Source organism: Haliaeetus albicilla, chromosome 12 (genome assembly GCF_947461875.1).
Source record: "Haliaeetus albicilla chromosome 12, bHalAlb1.1, whole genome shotgun sequence".
Lineage (NCBI taxonomy): Eukaryota > Metazoa > Chordata > Aves > Accipitriformes > Accipitridae > Haliaeetus > Haliaeetus albicilla.
The window spans coordinates 17,853,037-17,878,960 of NC_091494.1; the positions used below are offsets into that span (position 1 = coordinate 17,853,037).

The 25,924-nt window shown below is 37.6% G+C and overlaps 1 protein-coding gene and 1 long non-coding RNA gene across 3 annotated transcripts; one reads left to right on the forward strand and one right to left on the reverse strand.

Annotated features, from left to right (window-relative positions):
- Positions 1–4,065: 4,065 nt before the first annotated feature.
- On the reverse strand, positions 4,066–24,428 carry BNC1 (basonuclin zinc finger protein 1). 2 transcript variants are annotated; one of them, XM_009928347.2, is made up of 5 exons: positions 24,262–24,428; positions 11,664–11,766; positions 11,269–11,504; positions 8,115–10,042; positions 4,066–6,052 (listed from the first exon to the last, which is right to left on the reverse strand). In XM_009928347.2, exons 1-5 carry the CDS (start codon positions 24,268–24,270, stop codon positions 5,371–5,373), a joined length of 2,958 nt encoding a protein of 985 aa, XP_009926649.1. In that variant the 5' UTR covers positions 24,271–24,428; the 3' UTR covers positions 4,066–5,370. The 2 variants fall into 2 exon arrangements, with proteins under 2 accessions (XP_009926649.1, XP_069654461.1); XM_069798360.1 differs by lacking the exon at positions 24,262–24,428 and having other exon boundaries at positions 11,664–11,832.
- LOC138688300 (uncharacterized) lies at positions 17,382–23,170 on the forward strand. The gene is made up of 2 exons (XR_011327331.1): positions 17,382–17,509; positions 20,770–23,170. It is a non-coding gene; the product is annotated as an uncharacterized lncRNA (long non-coding RNA).
- Positions 24,429–25,924: the final 1,496 nt, after the last annotated feature.

The following is a 25,924-nucleotide window of genomic DNA, read 5'->3' on the forward strand; positions in this document are numbered from 1 at the left end:
ATAATGTGTTAGTTGCAACTCAAGGATCCTCTTTTCTAAAAAATTAGGAAGCCATTGCAGTTTATTAATGTCACTGAACAAATGTTAGGACTAGTTGTTTCTGAATTTGAATGAATACAAAGAGGACGTGAAAAAAATCCAGGGTGGTTCAGTTCATCCTTGACAGTTACCTCACTGGTAGCTGGGTTTATGGCTTTAGGCTTCAATGAGAGGGCAGGATGGGCTTCTGGACTTGAGAAATGCTAGTCTGCGGTAGGAGATGTGCAGACAGGGAATGAGTAGGAAATGTGTTACACATCCTAAGAAACTTACAGTCTGACTCAAAACCTCAAAAAGTCAACAGGGAAGCTTCAAAAGTACTGAATTCTCTCACTCATATCATCATAAGACAGGGAAGGCTTGGGCTTTTTCTAGTACATGGTGCTTCTAGGACTTCTTTTCAAGCAGCACATCAACATGCTTTCCTAGAAAGTGGTAGCTGATTTTCACAGTCTAACCCTGACAGTTTCTCGGACTTGCAACTACCCACTAAGTATACAGTCTTCAATAACTGCCTCTACTTAAATTTGTAAGCTTCAAAAGAGCGGTAGAGGTGGGATCTAACAATAACAGTAATAAGAGGACATGTTATGGAAATCTCTACACTGAATGAGCAGCAACTATAGAACAGGAAGATTAGTGACCAAAGATTTAAAAGATTGAAGCAAAGAATCAGCTCACACTTAAGACATGTTTGGATTGGCCTTAATTTATTGAAAATAAAAAAAAGTTTCAAAAAATTGTAGAAGGATGCTGATAGATGGTACTCCTTACAATTCAGACTAATGAGAGTTTTGCTAGAGACTTTGGCAAGCACAAGTTTGACAAACTCTTTTAGTACTGCACTCATGAGTTAAAAGCAGCTTCTCTGCTTGTGAAACACATGCATCTGCAGGCAATGATGGCAAGTAATTCACAGTCAGTTTTACCAGCTTAGGATAAGAGCTACAGAGACACAATACAAAGGGCTACAAGTGCTTCTGTGAAGTTCTAGACCAGTGCAGAATTAGGTGAAGTGCTCACCAGAGGGGGACTGTCACTTCACGGCATTACCTTTCCTTTACTTGTTTATAGAACACACATGAAAGCTGAAGGGTGCTCACAGGGAACAGAGCTGACAGGGCTAGAGCTTAACAGGGTGATGTTTCAACAGTACATTTGCAAGTTAGCAACTTCACATAATCCAAGGAGTGCCAAAAGGCATGGGGAGCTGGGGGGTGGGGGCTGAAGGCAAGGGGAAATTAAAAGCCAGTCTACCTTCAGAAACATGCTTGCTGAGGTTACGTGGAAATCTCACTAGCCAGCAAACTGTTCAAAAGAGTTTTCCAAAAGTTTTCCAAGTAACTCAAAGCTGACTTGATCACGCTATGCGTACTTAATCCAACTTCAAACCTTACCTTTTTTATATATTGTCTTACCCTCCCCTCAAATGGGGGGGACTGGCAGTAAATGCTGCTCTGAACAAAACCTGTAGCCTGGCTTTCTCTACAAAACCTCTTTGATCCAACCTTCCTTCTCTTATTGCATTGTTGTCTCCTTCCCAATTCAGAGTCAAACTCTCATTTCAGTTTGGAAATGAACGCTCGCTTGCAGGCTGAATGGAATCCTTATGGGCTGTATCTCAGACTCTAAAGGTGTTTTTAGTTTAGCTGCATTTCTTAAACCTATGCTTGCTGATTAATCAGAAGCTGCTTGTGAACCCTTTTCAAGGAGGACCTGGCACCCTATTTAAAAATCCCTGGACTAAGTCCAAGTAGCTTAGCTGTTTTTTAGGCTTCCCTATTCAATGCAGTGCATCAGACAGGTATTTTCAGAACTTGTTTCTCCACTTTGCTGGGTTTTACAGTGTATAACTTCACTAAAAATTCATCAGAAACAATAACCTCTAGTTTTGCCACAGTTCTTTTCAAAGTACTTAGAAAACTGGAGCTATAAAAACAGATCCCGTACACTCAGTTCAAAATGGATTTCTGCAAATACTTCTGTAAGCACTAGGATACTCATTGTTCCAGAGAGATATAGGCTTGCTACCAAGAATTATTCAAAATACCTGTATTCTGAGAAATCGGATGCTCAAACGTACAGAGTGGCTACCCCGCAGTGTGCATCTGTGCGTTCTCCTTTGGAGTCACAGAAAGATGGCAGGATTTAGTTTTTGAGGCTCTTGTTTTCTAAGGAAAAAAAAAAAAACCCAAGTAAAAAAATGGAGCAACATACGTGGGTAGTAAGGGTGGGCACATCCAGGCCCAGTTCAAATCTCATGTAAAGATTTGAGCCTCCAACTGTACATACTTGCAGCATCACAGATGTAAACATGTCTGGAACAGAGCCTCAGTCAGTGGAAGCTGCTTCAGCTTTCCAGACTGACTCTGAAAAGCTCAAAAAATAATGGTACTACTATTCTGAAGTGAGGTTACTTCCCTCAACATCTGTGGTGAATATGTGATACAGGCTGCTATAAGCATCACACGTATTTAAAACTAACAGGAGATGTTAAGGCTTGGTCCAGCCACATTGTGGTCATTAGGAGGAGGGAGCTACACAAATGCTTCATGAGATACATATGCTGTACTAGGGGTACTAAGGGCTTAGCCTACTCTGATAAATCTCCCATCCTGACCGGATTTTTGAGAAATAACAAAAAATCCTTTCCAAAATACAAAGCATAAATAGGGACCAAAATATCTATCTTTTAGCACAGTTCTCACTGATGAGATATTTACCTTCTGTTTAGCTGATGGCATTTAAACTAATCTTTTCCTTTGCCTACTGTGCAAAGAAAAAAAAAAAAAAAAATCTATAAAATATCTGGCAACATTCATTACATTATTTCTAATGGCTCATTAAAATAATGACACTTCCTTATTATGGAATAACTTAGTACCATTGTCAAAACATTGCTACAGATGGAATATATTTTCAGAATTTTTTTTTTAATAAAAATTAAGAATAGTAGGGTGTTGTTTTTTTTTTCAATCACAAAAGCCTACTTTTTTGAATCAACCAGAGGCATTAGTATTTGTTTTTATTAACACATACAAAATTATTAGGGTATACAAATGTGTTTCCTTTTTGGACACAGTGAAAGCTAAATTAATGGGCATTACAGCATTAGTTTACATCACACTGTTTCAAAAAAACACCGTTTATGATTAAACAAATAGGTTTTTATATATATATATATATAAAAAAGAGCTTGAAATAGCTGGATAACAAATCATTGATTTATACTATCAAAAGGCTGGGAGCAATTGTGTCTCCTATGATTGTGCCCTTACCTTTCAAACCATGATCTCCACTGATATGAGTTCCCATTTAAAACAAACAAACACACACCACCCAACTCCCCCCAAAAACCCCGGAACACGAACGCCCCCCCAAAACACAAAAACCCAAAGCAATGGCACAACTTTCCCCAGGCTAGTAATTTTTCCTGACAGCTTCAAGCACAAATGGATTATTTTAAATATCACATAAACCTACTGTAAATTAAAAAAATAGAAGATTACTTTACACAATGCATGGAAACCATTTCTAGTGAGCACAAACATTTACAACCGTGTCATGTTTTTTCCTTGCATAACCCATACTAACACACAAACCAGTTTTCAAAAGAATTAGTGAAATATTCAGTCCACTTTTGTTTTTTTTTTATACAATATGAAATGGTTACAATACCATAGTATTTTAGAATAAGTTAAACATCAAAACATATGGCAATAGCATTGTACTATTCTTTCTACATACATATGAAATCCAGAAATTCAGTCTATTTTTGATTGGTCACAAAAATGAATAAAGACTAAGATCCAGTTGTACTGGAAAACTAGACTAGTTCTAGAAACCACAAATACTGTAAGCGCTTTGGTATATGTACAGATTGTGTTGTCAATATAATGCTTGCATACTAGAATTGATCAACAGATTTCAAGTGGTGAATTAAAGTAAAAAAAAAAAAAGGTACTGTAAGACTTGCTTTCTTATTTCTTTTGCTTTTTGGAAATGATTCAGTCAAAGATGATGCACCGCAAGTACACACACAACATTTGTATGATGTGACTACAAATTAAATATTAAAGTGTTTTTTAAATACAATGCAAGACCAGTCTTCTTAAGTGCATAGAACATAATGCAGAATACTGTTAATTACAGGGACAAGTACAAAGATATTAAACATTTTAACAGATAATGAACAATGTTCTCATAAAAAAAAGGTGTGAATGAGAATAAGCATTCTTCTGTTGTTACAAAGATCAACGTGTTTTTTTCCCCCACTGGTAAGAGAAACAATAACTGCTGAATCATGAAAGATATCTACTGCATCCATTTTACCTCTGTCTCTCAAAGGCTTAGAATTGCATTTTTAAACTCTTAAGCAGTTTGGATATTTGGTTGTTTTGTTGTTTTTTTTTTTTTTCTTTTCTTTTTTTTTTTTTCTTCCCCACCCCCTATTTTTAATAAAAACTCTTCCCTTCCTGGAAGTGGAACTCAAAAAGTGCATTTTAAATTAAAGGGTTTACTTCCCCCCCCTATTTTATGGATGCATTTGCTGTGGTTTAGAAATTTTAGCTTAACCTATTCATTCTTTCTATCACTGCAATTTGTCAGAATGTTTGACTTTTATTCAGGCAACCCTACCAAGTTAGGTAGCCCCTCCTTTTGCAAACCAAAGGGTACTAAATTCCAAGAAAGCCAAAATACTGTAATCTTTATTCAAGTGAAATGTCAACTTAAAGAGTAAGGACTGCAGGATTTTCAGAAGATTTGGACTGTATGTAAAGTCTTCCCAAATTTGTATTTTATCTTTTGGATTTTGGGATATAGTAAACTGCAAATACCACGTTCAACTAATACTGGAAGTCAGCTTCAGACTATGGTCTCAGGAACGAAATGGTAGCCCCAAAACTCTCAACCCAACCAGAGGAAACTCACCCCAATCGTTACTCATTTCTTACATGACACAACAACTCATTTAACATGTAAACACAAGGGATGATGGTTCTCATTTGAAGCTCCTATTGTTGGCAAGTAATACTTCACAGGTATCAGAAATACTTTAGTTAAGGTCACCATATTTCCCCCATTTCTAAGATGCTTTCTTTTCCTTACAGAAGCTTTAGCTATTTAACATCAAACCAAACAATTGCACAAAAACTACAGCACCAAGCTTTGCTAAATGAAACTGCTGGAGAGCACATACAGGAGAAAAGAATTTAACTGTGGTTGTTGAGTGGGCTAGAAGTCAAATGAGTTTAAATAAAACTAATGTTAACACATTCCTTAATTGAAATGATTAATTCTTAGCAGAAATAAATTAAGATCATCATGATCTTACTGTAGGCTAGTTGGTGACCCAGCCAGACTTTTGTGCAGATTAGGGTTTTGACTGTGCCTGTTCCGACTGCGAACAGATGAAAACATTGTGTTGCAACCTGGGACTTTACATTTGTGGAGCTGGCGGAGATGCACAGTTTTGTAATGAGCCCTGAAAGTCCCTTTATTACTATATGTTTTTTGACATATGTGACAAGTTATTGGCAAACTGGAAGGTAGATTTGTAAAGTTTTGATTGGCTTTCTCAATTAAAGTACAGTCTTGGTAGAGTTCATCATTGGTCATTAGGCTGGGTCCTTCACAGCTTTCATCACTATCATCCAAAGGCATGGTACATATTTCACTTCCTCCGTCGGAATCCCAAGAAGAATGAGCACTGCTCTCAGATTTAATGCTGGAAGTAGTGCTTAGATCCAGAACAGCTCCATCATTCGATGGATCGTATCCATAACTCTCAGAACAGGGTTCTCTAATTTTGCTCATTGGAAAAACCAAGCTGCCTGTTCTGTTCATTCCTTTGAAGATTACAGAAGTATGTCCAACATGTTGTTTTAAAGAGACATCTTGACAAAACTCCTTAGCCATGTCTTTCAAGAGGTATGTTGCATTGAAATGGTTGTTGAATTCCAGTGTATCTTTAGTCAGAAGCTTATGATGAAGATTTAGGTTTGAACTATGTCTAGAAGAACAAAGACAAGCTTAGCAAGAAAGTGTTTCGCCTCACTTAACAGCTGTTTCATAATGATCATTAACAAAGAAAAAAATCAATATTTAGTAGCATGCATGAACTGTATACTTCTAATTTGACCAACTGCCACACTGGGAGTGCACATGGGTGATTTACACACGTGACTGGGTATCTGAACTTGCTTGCACTGGCATATATCAGAAATAACTCTACAAAAATCAATGTTTCAGATTCTCTCCTGCATTGTGGGTAGCTGTCTGCTCCACTCGATCTAGTGCTGGGCCTAAAAGAGTTGGAGGACAGACTGAAAACCTGTATACTGAACTGACATCAGAGAATGGACTGAGGGGGGGAAGAAACAAGATTCTTTCCCAATGGACAAAGCAAGAAAGGAGTGACACCCGAGTCTGCAAAAAATATTGACGATCTCAAGTACTGTAACCATGTGCCAGGATGCAGCTGTACACATGAGTACAGAGCTTCTCCTTGACAGGAATTTCCTTGAAGAAAGGAATACTGCATTTTATACAACTTGTAGTTTTCAAATGGGCATCTGCGGATTCAGTTTAAAACCACCAAAACAAACAAAATCACTGCTCCTCGTTGAATACTATCAATCAGCTCACTGGGAACTTCCAGGCTCTGGCTAGAAGATTCAGTTTATTGCAAGACAGGGAAAACATTCATTTTTCCCTTTGCCATCATGGTTTAATCCAAACCATGAACTGTTCAAAAAGGCACAGAAATATTTTGCACTTGCAGTCACAGCACTCTATGTTAAAGTGTTGAAACTTCTGCAGAGTTGTTCCAAATAACTACTGTTTTGCACAAAGCTTGTCAACTTTCTTGTGAGTTGGCTTTTTTTTTTTTAATAAACCATCTTCCAAAAGCACCTGTGTTAAAACTTAACTGAATATATTGGTGTGGGAAGGAATTCGTGGCATGTGAATGCAAATCTTACTGCTGGCCTTCTTTCCTGTGGCCCATATCACAATTACAGTGGAGAGGAATTCACATCTGGGAAGACGCAGGCAGCAGATCAGGGTATGAAGCCCTGCCAGCAGCAGATGAATCTGTGCATCTCAGATGCAGCGGCCAGTCCTCAGAGACTGGCTCATCCTCTCTCTGGACTGCATCAGCTGGCTCCAGTACTCCTAGCAGATTACAGACAATCTAAACCTTGTGTCACTCTGAACTACTATCCAGGCATGCTTCCTGCAGCCAAAAGCTGCTGTAACGCTGTTACAGAAGAGTTAGAAATCTTAACAACACTTAGTTGCACTTTAGCAGGTTTGTTATCTACCACTTATCAATTCAGATGCATAACTGATGGTCAACAATAAAGCTTCAGTTCTTGTTTCTCAGTTTATGTGCATAATAGGCTCAAATAAAATGATTTATAGCAACACAATACTGCAGCTAACAGTAAACTGAATCAAGCTCATGATATAGTTTAGGAATTAGTATGTAATCTCACATAAAAGCACTACCAATGTGTATACACACCAGATAGTGTTAGTTCAACTAGCACTGTGTGATGTTAATTTTGTACTGACATAGAGTAACCTTGCTTTTCTTATGGGCTTCTTCCCACCAGTCTGTTCAAAATCCTTGAGTAAAGCAAGGACAAGGGCAAGTGAAGATTTCCTGACTTGGTCTCATTGCTTTTTCACTAAAGAACACTGTATACATTAAAATACACATGAAAGTACACATTAAACATATAAGTCCACACATGCGTCTACTGGAAAATTGCTGAATTCATACCCTTGTGGCTTTCCCTTTATGTTCTAAAGTATTCTTTCAACTATTGCAGTCTTTATCAGTTATGAAATTTTCATGGCTTTATTTAATACCTTGTAGCCTAGTGGAAAGGAAATGTTTCTTTCAATGGATTTTCATTTCATGAATGTTCTGATAAGTTATCGTACCTGTTATACGAGGATACACAGAAAATCTTTGCAGGCTCCATTCCTCAAACACTCATTTTAATTTCAAATTAGGCTCCATTGTGATGGTAAAATAAATACAATTTTGTTTATAATTTTCTTACCTGTCTCGACTTCTACGAGAAGGGAAAGCAGCATTACAGCCCTCAACTGTGCAAATATGCATTTCTTTGAGATGTACATTTTTAAAATGCATTTTTACACTGTAAGGGTTTTTAAAAGTCTTCTTACAGATGTCACAATGAAAGCGGCTTTCTTCCTTCTGAATCCCTAGTGCATGTTGACTGACATGATCCATATCTTTAGAGTCTTCAAAACAAGGAATGGCAGCACCCCTGTTTGACAAAGTGCTGAAAAAGCCCCCAGTCAGCAAGTGGTGTTGCAATTCAGGGCAGTCATTTTTAGGGATCCTGCGCTTTGACTGCTCTTTAATATACATGGGGGGTTCAGTCATTGGTTTTATAACATCATTGTGGTGGTGTTTTGGATCTTCATATATAATCTCATGGGAAACTATTTTTAAAGGTTGGTTTTCTTCTGGTTTAACCTCTTTCTCACAGTGATGCAATTCATTCTCAGAGATATCCTTGATGTATTTGTTATTTGGCGCAAAGACAGATTCAAAATACTTTGGGCCCTCTACCCCAGAGATAGATTTCCATGAATTACCTGAATGGGGGTGCTTTTCCACCCTGTCGGTCACCCGCTTCTCTATCTTATGCTCACAGGTCTCAAGCTCTCCATCGCTTACCACCTGCAGACGTGTATCATCTTCAGAACTGGCAACATCACTACTTTCATTAGGTGTCTCAACAGCTTCTTTCTCTATCTTAATAGGCATACTTGATTTACGAGATTTCTTCTTGGGTAGCATGTCAAATGGCAATTCATTTGAAACAAGCTGCTCTGGTATTGAGGAAGAAACAAGAGGCAGAGAAGGAAGAGTACCTGGAGTATTAGCAAGCTCAGCTGGTGTGACTGGACTACGATAAAAAGGAAGAACAGGCTGTACTGTCTTCAGGTTTGGAAAGAGGACACCATTCTGTCCAATACTGGGAAATCCAGCCTGACCCTTTGAATCTGTACAGGAGCTGGCATAGCTGGTAATAGTTCTGCTATCTGGAGTTAAAATTGTAAATTCTGTCCTTTTACTATCTCCAGGTCCAGCAATGGTCAAACCATTTCTTAGATCTTTATCCCTGTTATTTCTGTTCATTGGCATATGGAGTCTGGGGTTAGGATTTGCACTATGACGATTTCGGCTACGCAAAGAGCTAAATACCATATTGCAGCCCTCAATTGTGCATTTGTGCTTTATCTTCAGATGAACAGCATTGTAATGTATTTTCAAAGTACCTTTGTCATAAAATGTCTTTTCACATGCAGTGCAGAAAACACGCCCTTTCCTTGGCCCAGCGCCATTTTTTTCAACAGATTTCATTTTGTTTTCTGGAGATAGTGCTGTCATTTCAAGCTTTGCTGCTGTATTATGTGAACTGGAATCACTTAAAAGGGCATCATCTTCTGTTTTAGTAGTGACATCTGGACCATTTATGCTGCTCTCATTTTCAACTTGAAATGGTGCAGAACTAGAAGTTAAGAAGCTGCTTTCAGAAAATGGCATCTGAACATCTTGTTTAGTTTCATTGCTATGGTCTTGACCTTGCTCAATCAAATGTCTTTCTGGTGGTGAACCTATCAAAGGTGGAGGCACTGGACTGAAAAACTGAAATGGCAGCATAAAAGCCATGTTATTTACAATATTTTCAAAGGGATGGATGTTGGTGGGACTCATTTTGTCCAAGGAAGCAGAAAAATTAGGACTGTGTTGATTGCAGCTCTCAATGAATGCCCTAATATCCAAATTAGCAGTTGGTGGTGGTATTATAATTGATTGTCCTTCTTTCTCTTGAATTGCCATTAACTCTACAATGGACTTAGTTTCTCCAAAACGAAGAAACTGCTGCAAAGTAGCCAGTTCTTCTTCAGTGGTCATTATGCTCCAGTGATCCAGCACCTTTCCTGAAGCATCCTAAAGCCAAAAATATTTAAATGAGTCAGACATTAGTTAAGGCAAACAAAAAAACCCTCTCCCTGAATCTCTCATTTTTTCAGGGACTAAAAATTCTTCTCTAGCAAAAAGATAAAGTCATTCTATTTAATGAGAGATTAATGCCAATTCTGTGATACTTTCTTCCAAAATTTACCACATTGGTGATATTATTTCTTTCTGAACTGACAGTAATACTTTCCAATAAACTATTTTTTCCACCAAAATTAAGACACATCATTTGAACAACGGTTAGTAACGTGTAAGTACAGACAGTGGAGATGGAGCAATCAGACCAAGATTTAGCTCCTCATTTAAGTCAAGTATTTTTTCATTGCAAGTTTAATAATCTTCCAAGCAACTAAGATCAGAGAACAAATGAACCTGTATTGATCTATTGCCAGTGTTCACAGAGCACAGCTGTAATTACACTAGAGTGTTGGAGTTCTTTCAAACTAGCTATGCCTAACTTTTCCCAATAACTACAATAAATATTTTATCACAGAACATGTATTTGATGGCCTACTGAGATTTTTCACAGTGCATGTAAGAGTTTCTAAGATGATGAAGAACGTAACATTATAAATTTTTCATGTGGTAGAGGTTCAAGGTAATTGATTCCATATTTTTAATCCTAACACTAAAAAGCAAGATTATCAAGACCATTAAATATTGATTCGTGTCATAATGTAAGATCATAATGTTACTTTACATAAAAGGTAACTTCCACAGTAGCAAGGACTAACAGAAGTGTAAGCACATAGGGCCAAATTCATCCTTGATGTAGCTCCAGTAAGGTCAGTAGCACGACACCAGAGATGAATATTGTCCTTGGTGTTTAAAATGATGGCAAGTTGATTTATCAATGTATTATTCTGCTGTACAAACATAAACTCACTGTTTAAATAGACACTAGAGTAAATTCTGAAGCCTTTGCTTTGATACATTCCAAGTAACTTCTTATCTTGGCTTACCTTTGGTGATATATTTGAGCAAAGTAGGAAGATTTCAGTTAAGTCTGACTAAAGAGAGCAATGACCAAATATCCACCTTTTCTTTTATGGCACTAAGCTTGTACAAGTCTATTACTGCCTTTCAGATGTACCATACTGTTAACACATTGTGAACCACTGATAAGATTAAGCTAGAAAACATTATGAAATACTACATAGCCATCATATTTATATTTAAAAAGCCCCTTTAAATACCTGTAGCACATATCCACGTATATAATCCTGTAGTGTCCAATCCAGAGCATGGAGAATTTGTATCACTTCTTCCTGCTTCAGAACACTGAAAAGCCGATCTAGCAGAATTTTAAGGCGCACAGGAATGGCTTGGGTTCCATACAACATGAGGCTACTGATATCAAAGACAACATTGGATTGAACTATTTCTACCTGGCTTGATGGGTAGAGGTTGGGAATCCTTAATTTGCTCAGGGCTGAAAATAAAATCACAAAACGTAAATAAACTTGAGTCACATGAGGTAGATAAAATTGAATGTAACTATTATTGGGGTGTGTGAGGGGTGACACAAAAAGCATGCTATAGTGAGGAGGATCTTAAAAGGTTTTATATAGATTGTAAGAACAATTATTACCATGTGCTACCCATCCATGCCGGCATTGGTCACATTGTCGCTGATTTATTTTCCCAGGTTTGAAACACTGACAACTACAGTTCACGAGAGTGCATCGAATAGCCTGGAAATCAATAGAAAGCATGACAGGTAATATATAAGCACCACCTAGAGTGTGCAGACTATACATGTACCATACACCCATAAAATCCATATGAAGACAGAGTTAACATACCAGCACATACCTATCAATGTGCAATATAAGTAATGCAGGCAAAACCTGAGTTATGCAAGAATACCTCTGCTCTAAAGAGAACTGGTCACCAGCTAGAACACTGGAATATTAATGGAAACAAAATATTTAGTGACATATGTAGCAGCACTTTTCTGGATTTATTTAGGCTGAAGAACCTTTATAACAATAGTAATATGTTCTTGTGCATTCATCTAAGCTATGATCTTCATGTAAGATCACTTTTTCAGGAAGGTTTGAAAGCAAAGACATACAAATGGAAGTCCCACTCTCTTGAAATTTTGCTGGAACTCCATATTGCAATATAGGAAGTTCTAATGAGCAATGTATTAGCTCTGCATAGGTGCCATCCCTTACATACAGCAGTATCCACACAGAATATATCTATCCTGTCACAGATACAGGAGTTCACCAACGCTCCTCAGTAACAAAGCTCACCAAAAAGCACTCCAACTCCTCAAAGACTATAGCAGTCACATTTTGTAAGGGAAATGCTTGAAAGAGAATAGGCAAAACAGAGCACACAAACAGACAGCAACCAGTTGCACAGTTCAATTTGTGCATCACTTTATTCTCACCAAGGTCATCTATAATGCAAATCAAATTAGTATTCAGATACTCCTAATCAACAGTGTAATACAAACTTACTTCCTGGAATATATGCTTTCTTCTGTATGTGCCCATCTGCTGCAGAAGGCAGACAGACAACTTTGAGGTCCTAGTTAAAGCTCCATAGGGATTGCTATAGAGCAAAGCATTTGTATGATTCTGTATTGCTTAGATATGATACTGAGAATAGTTCCTGCATAAATAGAATATTTATTAAGGGAGGGAAAGTGAAGAAATTAATGTGCAGAAAGTCTGCACTGGAATACAAAAAAAAAGTTAGATTATGCAATTGTAGCATGTCTGCATTTTTCTGGTTTTATACCAAAATGTTTTAGATTTTAAAGTACAGAGAGGCAAATATGAAATAAGGCAAAGTTATGCCTACTGCTGGCTGCTACTCCTGCTCCTAGGGTCTTATGCAAAATGGGGACTTCCACTACTTATTAATACCCACAGAAAAGCAAGACAAGACTTGAAGAAAAAAGTAATGTCTTTTCAGTGCAGGCATCCCCACATTGGCACTTTTGGAAAACATAAGAAGCAAGTTTTTGGACAATAAGGCTAGGAAAGATGGATGCAGGAAATGTTTAAAATGAAAAGAACAGGAGAGAAAGGTAATTTCACTTTGCAAAGGGCATTTCTTTGGGCTTGACGAATTTGACTGACTCAGGGCAGAAGAAGACATGACATACAACAGTTTACTACAAACAAGCATGTGCAGGATATTTGGGTGCCTAGGGCTTTACATGACTGGATTTGGACTGAGATTTTTAAATCTCAGTAGCTGGCTTATCAAGGAATTAGCTTACATGCACATGTCCAAACTGCAGTGACTTGATGCTGAGATTCATCTTTATTTGAAGGATTGGAACAAGTGGCAACAGGGCTATTGAAATCTCTGAACCACTTTGCCTTTAATCTTTTAAAGGAGCCGTTGCAAAATACTGATTCTCGGGAAAAGCTCTGTGCTCCCCATAAAGTCATAAAATACACATCAATACCCTATGCAGTGTGAATTGCTTCAGTTTAATGGAGGTTATATTTTCACTTAGATGCTAAAATACTTTCATATAACAATAAAAAGCCATAAATTTCTTATGGAAAAGTTGGGGGAAAAGGTGTAGTTGTCTGCTGATTCATTTCTATTGCAAGAATTCAAACAATAATGCAGTTCAAGTCTTCTACATACATACATAATATTCTGTGACTTGCACAGACCGAACCCCTTCCATAGGCAACCCTGCTAGGTTCGGTAAGCTACAGTGCATTCCATGAATGCATCTTTTGCAGACCCTCCAGACAAAATTACGAAAGAGTTTTTCCTTTTTTTTCTGCAAGAAGTAACAGAAATATGCACAATGAAAAAAGCTGTCATGATGATAATTTAATTGAGATTTCAAATTTTTTTTTCATTCCTTTTCCTTTGGACATGTTCCACAAGTCACTGACCGTTAAAACTATTTTTTTTTCTTAATTTGTGTACTTAGACAAGAAAGATACACCGCACAAAAATTTGCATTCCATAGCTTTGTGTGAGACCTTTCTTCTCTACTGTACATGTATTTATTTTGTCTTCCTGTATATGTGTAGAAGACTGCATGTGCAAAAACCAGAGAAAGCAAAAGGAGGACATTTTGTTTTACATATATGAAAGTGGCTATTAGAAAGGGAGTAGACTTCCCCTTCTATTCTAAATATGGGATTGATCCCCTCTCAAGTCAATACATTACTGCTTCTGGACACTAGACTTAGATGTAGTTAGCTTGCATACTGCTAACATATCAAAGGTATACCCTCAAATTAGGGATCTGTCACTGACTTAAAAAACTACTTGTAAGAATCCCTGAGAAGAAACAAGTGTGATTTTCAGGTTGGTAGCATTTCCTTTCATTTGTGCTTTTCAGAGTCTGCATCTCCTAAAACTTTCCTATTTGTGTTAATATAGTCACAGAGAACATATCACATGGCAAAATTAACTTTTAAAATAGTCAGGGAGGCACAATTTTAAATCTTCATTCATTGTTCAACTTAAAAAGGCACTTGTAAAAGATGCACTTTGATTATCTCCCAAATTAACTTATATCAGAGTTTAATGAAGAGAAACTTAGCAAAACTTCATGAGATTAATATGCTTGTCTTTTGCCTGTTAATCCTACTATCCTTAATACGCTTATTCTAAGGTACTGTAATTATATCAAGTCTTTTAATGAGCTTTATTTTCCCAACAAGAGGAATGTACACACAATTTCATTCTACAGAACAAAGGAATAACTTTATATATTGCATACACATAAAGCTTCAAAATCATAATTAAAGGATTGGAAATGTGATGGAAATTAAAGTGGAAATTTTTAAAAGTGCAATCCTTTCATTCAGGTTTATTATTTAGTTTCATTTTCCAGAAACATAAGGCAGATGTTGAAAAAAATCCAATCTTTTGCTATCATCAAGGATCTTGTTATTGTTTTCCAGTCACTCTCTCCATCACAAATGGATCTTTCCAAATCCATTATCAGCAACACTTCCTTCATTTTTTTTTTAAATAAAGTTGAAAATTCTGATAAAAATTTTCTGTGGTTTTACCAGCATGACTATGGGAATCTGAATGTCAGATTTTTAATACAAATGATTCCTTATTACAAGAGAAACAGATTAACCATTAAACTGGCCACTGAATAACATCTAACTACTAACCACTGAAAAAGAAATCTTAATATCTGTTGCCTGAAAGTCATGACTGCTGTCATCTTTTCTGCCAGATACTGATGTGGCTTCGATTATGCTTCAAAAGTTACCAAATGTTTCTTTGCAACCCACTCAGAGCCTTCACAGCTGAAGAAAAGAACAAGCTAATGGGACAAGTTCATTCTGATTCTCTGTATGTAACCAGGCTTTGTTTCATAAAATAAGTTTGAGATCATCTATGCTCTCCTGAAGCCTTTTGGGACATATGCTCACTTGCAACATACTAACAGCAGGTTTTAAAAAATGCAGCAAGGGAAGAAAGGCAGTATAACTGTATCAAATCTCATTCAGTATTAAGTGGATTCTGGTTTGACGGCACTTTAGCTTGGGAAACAAATTAAAAGTAAGACATCTCTGCTCACGCTAGAAAGCTGGTCTGGCTCTCTGCACACAGTGAGACCTGCAAGTGCAGACACCAGTAAAATGGAAGAGCAAGTCCCAGATTGCCCTGGTAGTATTTAGTGTCAGTAATGTACAGGTCAGCACCCTCACATGTTTCTGGCATCCACGAAAAACCCGTCTTCTTTGCACAAAGCTACCCCTCACTTTAGAAAGTGCCTTTTTTTTTTAAGCTACTGCCATCACATGAAGAGCATGAGAGCTTCGCTGCTCTGCTATGAGGATTACTGACAAAATGGTGTCATTGATGCCACGTTACAGGAATATCTTCTGCAAGCAGGGATTAGAAATTCCTGTCAGTTTAAAATGCAAGTTTGAAGAAGAAATAGGAGTTACATGAAAGAAATGTGTGAGAGAAACTTTCATTAGACGAGATATAACAGATACGGCTTTTCATGTCCTTTATTGAGAGCTTCTAGCAACAAGCCATATCGCTTTCATTTCCCAGAAAAAGTAATCCCACTAAATATATGCCCCACTGAATATATGTAACCCTGCAAAATATGTGCTCCGGTGAGCACATATCCTATAGGAAAGAACTGGGATGTGTCCCATTTCTGCAGAATAGACTTGCAGTAGCTCCACAGTAAGAACATTTGTGGAGGAAGAGGCAAGATTTATAACAGGGGAAGAAGATAAATTTGTAAAGTATTAGGAATTTTTTTTGTCTGCCGATCAGCTAAAACATGAAAGCCTTTTTCCATCCTAGAGTACAGGTAAAAATGTCCTCACATATTAAGAATAATTCACAGAAATTAAGCTCTCTTTTTGGTTTGTAGAAATAAATTAAACATGGGACATATGTCTGGTTATTAGGAAATATTTTCTTGCTTGCACGTTGTAAAAGATTTGCAAGGGAAGTAAAGGGATGGATACATTAAATTAAAAGTACAGCCCACAGCTAAATCAAAGGCCAAATCCAAATCTGTGTGCATCTTTCAGTAAAGAAAACAGTAACTATACATGAGTGTGAAGTTGCCTTCCTGTCCAATTTTTCTTTCCTGTTTTTACTGTTACCCACTGGGTTTCTTGCGGTTGCAAAGTTTAAATAAGTCTTCCTTTTTCATCACCCAGTTACATTTGATTACTTCTGCATTTGAATCCTTTGAACAACCACTGAAAGCAGAGACAAATTAAAACCCCCTTATCTTAAGCATCTCTGTCAATGCTGTACTTTTCCACATCATACAATGAGCAAAGCTTTGCTTTGTCCATTTTTTTGTCAGGCAACTTTTGCCACTTCCCCTAGGGATATATTACACTGATAAATAATACTGTCTGTCAGTTTTGTCATGATTTAAAACAAGTTCTCAATTTACATTTTGTCCACCTTACTTTCACTGTATCACAACATAGCTGTGCCTATCTGTATCACGCCAATAATATTTGGGTTTTTTTTTCATCTGCCCCATATGTATTTGTATCCACCCTGTCCACTCTATAGTACATATTTAGCCCTTGTGTGTGTTCTTCCTAAACACAGGCTTCAGGTTTTGGTACTCTGTTGAGCTCCCTGCAGTTTATTGGAACTGAAATATATTCCAGTATATTCCAAGTACAATCATAAAAGGTGTTGGGCTGCTCCAGATAATATAAGCACTTGTTGAAGACATAGCCCAAGAATTAAGCCTAAACTGCACATTGATATTATATCTGTTAGAGTTTAGATTAGGCATCTTATATCTCTATTGTTCCTTGAAAGTTTAGTAAGGCTATGAATCCCATCTGCCTGTAGACAACATGAGGAGGGCTGCTGCAGCACCTTCAAGGAAAGGCCATTTTCTTCTTCCTGGCATGCTCACTTCCATGAGGAAACAGGATGCCTGGAGGATGGACAGAATATGGAAACCCTTTGCTGCCTGTAAGTAGAGCTGGGAGGACACACAGAGAATGGGAAAAACGGAGACACTCACCAAGCAATAGTACACTGAAAGGCACTTCCATGAGTATAGGTCCGATGGCAAGGACAATTTGAGTGTTACTCTGCACAAAGTAGACTTGGCCCATGCTACAACTTGCACACGTTCAGCTCAGTATTATGGTGTTTTCTTCTGTCACGTCTTTAAGGTTCTCAGTTACGGCTGAGGTCAAAGCTGTACTGGCAAGTTACACACCACTGATAGTATACATACACTGCCTGCCTTTAACAACCTTAGCCCTTGAAACAAAGGGATTGCCATTCATGTACGTTTATGCCTACTCAAGTACATTTGGCTGTTGCAAGTTCAGCTGTTTCTATACTAAAGTTTAAAAATCCTTAAGACTAAAATAAATAATTACACAAAATTATTAAAACAAGGGAAAGGTCCTTATAAGATTTCTAATTATATTGGACTGAATGCTGCACACACCATTTCCACAGTCTTATCTCACAAAAATATTTCTTACAAAGAACGAGCTGATGTTAATACAGTTTTTTAATAAACATAATAAGTAACAACAAACATCTTTCGTGAGAAGTAAACAAGCCTTACAGTTTGTTGTATACAGAAAACAGTCTGATATCCTCCATATTTTGAGCTTTTAATTAAGTAAAGTTGCACACGGCTGTGACAGAATAAACAGCACTGACCAAGTAGCTCCAACCTTCTCCATTAACAGACATGTTTAAAGTGCTAGCCCTAGATGATTCATTTGGCAAACTGCTTATTAGTAAAATAATTTAGCAAAATTCTTGTCTCCTGCTTAAGAGACCAACTAGAAGAGAGATGGGAAAGATGGAGATGGGTCACAACTTGCCTTTTACAGTGCCACTAAACACAAAGTTACACTCACAACTCAGTTCCTAAATCCGTGACGGCTCCTCAGTAACTGGGCTGGTTCTCATACACACCAATCATGTGCGCTTCTACCAAGCTCAGGAGGTGCAAGAACCTTTGAAAAACCCAGACAAAAAGCTTTTGTTTCAGAAGCCAAACATGGCTTTAGGAGTTGAACTTAACACCTATTACACTGAAAATTTTGGCTGGTGCTGATACCACTCAACTCCCACTTAGCCCTTCTCTGTGGGGAAATTATGTTATGATTTTTACTCCTATAAGAACACAAAGGCCACAAGTTGAATACATTTTCTAGATAAGACCACAGAATACATCCCATTAATTATCTGGCTCCTTATGTATATATTCATATTGTTTATTTGGGGTCAGATACCAAAACCTGACCTCCTTCTAAACAGCCACAGCCTGAGAATACACGTAAACAGAGTATTTACAACCCAGATCCTGCAGCAAGTCACATTATCCCATTACCCTCTCCCTCAGTGGGGCTGAACAAAGCCAATTTTGGCATAGAATTTGACCAAATCTCTCTTGTGGGTGCAGTTGAGCACCTTGAGCTGAAAATGTTTAATTGTCCTTGTAATAATTAACTAAAACATACTCAAAAACTGCCAAAAGGGGCGGGGGGGGGGGGGGGGGAGTGAAAAAGCTCAGTAAGATGGAATTGAAATTAGGTAATGCCTTCACACGATGGCACCACCCCATCAAATCAACCATGCTTGTGGATTAAAGAGACAGTTTTAGGTAGCTACTGAATTATGGACCACGAGTCCACATGTCGCCACTTTGTTAAAAAGTTTTTCTAACTCAGAACAGTCCTGAGAGTGGGGAGCTGAGATAAGAGGCTAAACTAAATACAGACTCGCAACCCTACAGCCAATTCGGGCTCAGCGGCAGCTTTCGCAGCTAATGGAGAGGAGCTCTGGGCAGTCTCGGGCAATGCAGCTGGGTGAGGAAGCAGAAGGGAGCAGTTTCTGAGAAAGGGAGCATGCTACAAGGCTGAACTTTAATCACAGCATAACTTGTGGGATGAAAATCACTCCTCATGCATGTCACTTACCCTAAAGGGCCCCTTAGGGCAACTCTTGTTAATGACACTGTCAAAATAATTATAAAGAGAAAAGAATGTGTGTGTGTGTGTGCGTGCGCATGCGAGCACACACACTCAGACTGCTACTCTTCAAACAAAAAGCACTGGACAGTAAAACTTAATTTTGCTGTTCAGCAACATGCTTGTAGATACATTGGCTTATGCTGCAATTAATCTCACTTGTTAACAACAGGTGTGTGCTGACAGACAGCTTGGTCAAACTCGGGAATGTATTTAGATCCTCTTTTACCGTTTGGTTTGGAAAAGAAAACAAGAAATACAAATTGAGGGATGAAAAATGTCACATTATCATGAACTTATAGCTGTGATTTACTTTTGATTCTGAAACAGACTACAACACTACAGTTCCCATGGCATGCCTGCCCTAGCCTGCGTAGGTCAGAAACATTTTGCTGAGTATTAAGCAGCGTCTATCACAAGATATTGAAGTAATTTTGCTTTTTAATAGATTTACAGGACAAACCATTCTTATTAGTGCATTTCAAAAATGAGTAACAGATTGCTGCATACTGATGAGAAAAAACTGCTCAGGCTTTAGGGGTAAAGATAAGTCACTAGATAGAAATGGTGTGAAATTTCTTATGATAAAGCACTAGATGCTATTTAACCTAGCAAATAAATTGCGCACATACTATTTATCTGTATTGGCATGCTATGCATAACATGTTAATGCTGAAACTACAGACCTATCCATGAACTGAAGTTTAATTAAATATTTAACTCCAAGCCCTACGTTAGCAAGAAATAAGTGTTATAAACGCAAATGTACAAGTATCAGAGAAATGAAGAATATTAGGATAAATCAACTGCAACCCCCTTAAAATATGTCTCTAACTCTTTTCCTAATTTATAAGATGTTGTATATGTGCAATGTGGGTGAGCTAACATTTCAAAGACAATCCTAACTTTTTCAGCTCCCCACACCGCTGCATAAGTCTCAAAGCCATAAAATGTGCATGCTTAAATTTTTTTCCTTTTTTCCTGTTACAGCGCAAAGACATAGATTAAAGAATAAAAGAAAAGTAACAGCGCTCTGCAATATTTAGCGTTACACAATTTCATTTAATGCAATTTCATAAATTTTAAACCCAAACAATATTTGTACACACATACATGATACTATCACACAATACTATCTATGGTGCTACAGTTATGCAATATTTTATGCAACAGTATAGCTTCATTGGTAAGTTCACAATTTAAAACAGTATTCCTTTTTATTGAACACAGGCGAGGAAACTTTTAACTGGCTTTCAGACATCAGCTACTTTCAAATGAAGAATAACCATTTCTCACTGATAATCAGCTATATTTGAAATTTGAAGCCAAAAGTTTGCATTTTGCCTTTTTTTGGTTTTGTTTTTTTTGTTGTTGTTGTTTTTTTGTTTTGTTTTGTTATCTTTTGAAGAAACAATCCTACTATGGTTTTAAAGTGTGGAATGAAAATGTCATTGTTCTTTATTCTAAAATAACAAGTCTGTTAGAAATTGTCATTTTTCCTTATTCCCTGAATAATATTTTTTTTTAGTCTGAATATTGAAATTTCAGTCCCTAAGCAGATTTTTTTAGATAGCAATTAGCAACAAAATAATAAGAAATAAAAACTAAAAAGAAAGGTAATGACACTTGCTGTAAAATTTCAACCGTAGCATCTGTTAGGACAAAAACTGCTGGCTGCCCAGCACATAGGGACTGTGAGAGTTCCTGCACCACTGAAGCCAGGAAGGGCAGGAGATGATCCAGAGGGCCAAAACAATAGTTTTTCTTCCGTGCATTTGGTGGATGTTTTGCTGGAATAATGAATTCAAGATCTGTACCTAAGTTTTAGCTCAAATCTGCATGGAAAATGTTTACTAAGTGCGAAATCATACAAAAAGTGCTTTTAAAACATATACATAGCAAAACCTGTAATCTAAAATAAAATGAGAACATTTCTGTTCTTATCAGAGGTGTATTTAATATTATCGTAAGTAAGTCTTTATTACTGAAAACAAAATAGATCACTGGCTTGTTTGATTGGAAATGGAATGACATGCTCAATGTTGTATGAACAGATTTTTCAACAATATGAACAGGCATGGAAGCTGGAAGTCAAGACATTTGGTATCAAAAGGCCAAATCTTGTTGCAGCCTAAGTAAGAAGAATTTCATCTCGGCTATAGTAAAGCCCATGAAGTGGCCCACCATTTGTAGTAATTTTTCCTGTTTCTGTGAAGATTTAACTCTCATGCACGTGCAGATATGTTTGCAGATACCATTATATTTAGAGTTCTGAATAGGTTGTAGATGGTTTGGTAGTTCAAAGAATAAACAGAACAATTACTTTTTTAAAAAAAATTGAGCAAGCAAAAATCTGTATATTAGGTATAACAAAAATGCATTTTCCATAACATAAGATCAGTTACTTTTTCCATGTTCACCTACTGTTAAAAGAAAAGTCTGACTAAGCTGCAAACTACTAAAAACTCTAGAGTTTAATTCAAACAGAAATACACAATTATATTGATTGTAAGGAATACTTATTAGCATTATACACATAATGGTAAATAGATGTAATGGAATATACATGATATGTTCTTTGAAAGTCTGTATTTTTTCCCTTTTCTGTAAAAGAAGAAATTAGAAGGGTATTCTTTAGTATATATTGTTCTAATCACTAGAACAAAAGAAAACCAACACGCACCGTTGTTAGTAGTTAAAAATAATGCTAGTCCTATTTTGCACCATGACCTGAAGTGGAGTGAGGCTTCCCACCTCCCACTCCTCCAGCACAGAGAGCTGAGCCACAATTTCAGTATTTTAAAACCAAAGTACAGAAACAGAGACTCTTGTCTAACGCAACGCATATTTTCCAGCAAACTGCAGTAAACAAAACTGTATTTTCCAAAAGGATGTTGAAAATAGAAGCATACGATCTTTTCCCACCTAGAATTGTATCCTTACAATTAAAGACTATTAGCTGGCATCCCTTTTAACCGTCAAACTCAGACAGTGGCAGTTCTATAGCCACAAAGAGAAGCAGTAAATGAGAAGAACATGTTACTACACTGCATTTGAGAAAGTTTGGCTCCAAGCTATGCACTGATTAATATCAGATCTCCTTCTTTACTTGCCTCTTGACAATCTTGTCACATCTGGCTGACAAATCCTTACAAGCTTATCCAAACCAAGGCAGCCCAGATCATGCTCCGGGAGTAGCTTGAAGGAAGCGGCAACACCAGCCATGCACTGATGTGCCATCATGAAACTAATGAAGCTGACTTCACTTGCAGACTGCAGGAACACGAAGAAACACAACATGCCTCAAGGTTTTGCAACATAACGCAGAGTTAGCTCACCAAAAGATAAGACAAACAATCAGCTCCCGAGGTTCAAGAAGCCAAGTAGTTACATGAATTACAAAAATTTATATAGAAATCGCTTGAACAACAAATCTCAACTAAATGAGCACAATAAACTCCAACTTCAGATCAGATGTGAAAATTGACTGCTAAATGCCTTTCAAACAATGGTTTGTTTTAAATTAAAACTAAACTAGTTTATTTCATTTTCTCTCTCCCACATCTCCAAAATATCAGAATGCTGCCTGGCTCCCAGGTTATTCAAACTGAAAAACAACGACAACAACACACACACACACACACAGAAAAAGTGGGGGGGAAATAGTGTCACTTTTTACCCACAGGATTTTACAGAAGGATAAACCACAGCCTGTCTATATCAGTAGTCCTCCCCTGGGTTAGCGATCTGCCCTCTCCTCATTTTTAAACCACGGATTCTTTACACAGAGGACTAGAAGTATTTGGCCACTTAATAAACCAGAAAGTAAAATGCTGTATCTTAAACACATCTAACAAAACCTCATCATGTATGAGCTGACAATTAAACCATGTTTATTTTTCTATGTGATGAAAAAAAAAAAAGAAAATAAATTAGTGTCTTGTATTCTGATGCATTTAACCCTTAATTAGCACAATATATTTAAAAAAACAGACCCCCCCATATACACACACACACAAACACACACTCATTCTCCCCCCCCCCACTCTCCCCCTCTTCCCCCTGAAATACAAACAGACTGATCCTAAGAAAAGAATTCCTGGCCTTATTTTCTGGATGCTAAATAGTCGACAATAAATTGTATATAAAGGACATACATTAGACTCCACTTTAGTGGTAATTTCTAAAGAACTTCGTAGTGAAATTACATTGTTGTCTGCTCTCCAGTGCATTTATACGTCATGATAATGATAATGTATCTGCTTAAAACACTTGACTCAGAACACATCTGAGTCACAAATCACAGATTTTATTGCTATTAATGTATACCGAGGACTTGTACAATTAAACATTGTCAAGTATTTATGATTTACATGCTACTACTTCAATTGGAAAACAATTACACAAGTGATGGCTCTGCTTATTATAATCAGCCTGCAATTCTGCATTACTTACTGTAGAACAGAAAAGTCATACAGTTGTTTACAGTGCACAGCAGAAAGAAAACCAGGATTTTTTACATAAACTAGTTTTCTACTTTCACAGTATCTTTTCGTAATTAAGAAATGGAGAGTACAGCTCCCTACAGCTCTCATCTCCATTGTTCATTACCCAAAACAACACCATTGCAAGATTTTTTATATCTCCACAGTGCATAACCACAAGTAAAAGTTGCACAGTAAAAATACACATTCATATAGAACTGCAAAGAACTTTCCTTACCTCAGACATTCTTACTGTGCTTATGTTTCCAGAGCTATAAAACAGTTTCCCATTCCCTCAGTGAGTTGTACAAAGAAGTACTGGAAACACTCCTGCCTGTACAAGTACTAAGGCAGAACCATCACACGCCTCTTTACTCTTGTCTGACTCTGAGCACCTCAAGGTCTGATGTATGCTCAGGCTGTGCACAGGGGAGTGAAATAAGATCCTCCCCCTTGGTGTTCTCCAGACCTACAGTACGAAGTTGTGTCTGCCTCTCACCTCTGCAGCCAGCTCTCACCTCGCTGCCCCGGAGTGGTGTGCTCCAGCGTGCTCCTCCAGTCGCAGGGCAGTCCCCTCACAGCTGGCTTGAAGAGGGCATGACACTCATCTTTCACAGAGATTTGATCAAAAGGAGTCACGGAGGCTTGAGGCGCTCCTAATGCAGTGCGAGGAGATTCTACCTCTGCTCTGGCAGCCTAAGTAATGCATTAAATCAATGCAGCTGACCTAAGGCCTATTACGGGGTTTTTTTTTTTTTCTTCTCAGAGTGTGCAACTATCTGCAAATAAGCTATGAGGTACTTATGATTAAAATTACTTATTTTTAGCGTCAGAGTGTTGTTTTTCAAATTGCAGCTGCTGTGGGGTTTGTTTTTTGGTTTTTGTTTGTTTTTTTTTTTCTCTTTTTAAACAGTTGCAGGTCTCAAAGGTTCACTGAGTGGGGTGTGTATTTTTTAAAGTGAAAACATTTCCCTCTATCAACTTACTTTTGAGCTAGGGCTGAATTCTATTTCTTTTTATGAAGTTGAAGCTTCCTATTAAGAGAAATACAGGTCATAAAGACAGGAGAAGAATTACTTTTCAGTAATTGGGGCAAAATCTGGTTTCAGTTATTCAGGTGTTAGGTTGCATTCATGGGTTAGAGCAGGATTTTTGTCATAGTCGTTTCTCACCTATTTAAAAAAAACAAAACAAACCCCCAAACAAAACACTTCTCCCCTTCTCTCTACTCTACTTTTGCCTCCTGTAGATAATTTCTTGGCACTCTCCTAACCCAGGAATACACTGTGCTACGCTTAGAGATAGACATGAGCAAGTCGCATTGAACTCAGTGGGAATCCTTGTAGGAATATACCAGGACATATTTGACCAGATGAATACCTGCAATCCCATAGGAAAGGCAGCAGGAAATAAGATGGCTGTAGGGAGAAGACAGCTAACATATTATTATTGTTGGTTAATTTGTTGTCTTCTTCTAATCCTATTTACTATTTGCTAGATAGGTGCACAGTGCTTAAGGAGAGAACGTAATTTACGTTTTACTTAATACTGGAGTACAGTTAATGTTAACTTCATGGCAGCAGCTGGAACCAGGCCAGGATAAAGCCAATGTGATACCAGAATCTGGTCCCATACAGCACGACATGAAGCATGCGCTTTCCCTAAATCCCTAGGTTTCTCCACCCTATACCTTATTTCTCTCACCGAGCTATTGAACAACACTGAAAAATAGAGAGGGGGATTTAGTTTCGTAGTACCGTCTGCCAGATACTTCTGCCGAAAAACACTGAAGTGTGAGAAGAGTCAGCCACTGATGGTGGCTTGGTCCTTCCCCAGCAGATCTCTACACGGGAGCTCCAGTGCCACCTCTGCCCCCTGCAACATGCCAGGGCACTTCTCTC

Coding starts and splice junctions, on each gene's coding strand:
- BNC1 (XM_069798360.1), bottom strand. CDS start 11,832: ATGTATAGTCTGCACACTCTAGGTGGTGCTTATATATTACCTGTCATG. Junction 11,505..11,663: donor GCATGGATGGGTAGCACATG/GTAATAATTGTT, acceptor TTTTATTTTCAG/CCCTGAGCAAATTAAGGATT. Junction 6,053..8,114: donor TCTCGTAGAAGTCGAGACAG/GTAAGAAAATTA, acceptor TTGTTCTTCTAG/ACATAGTTCAAACCTAAATC.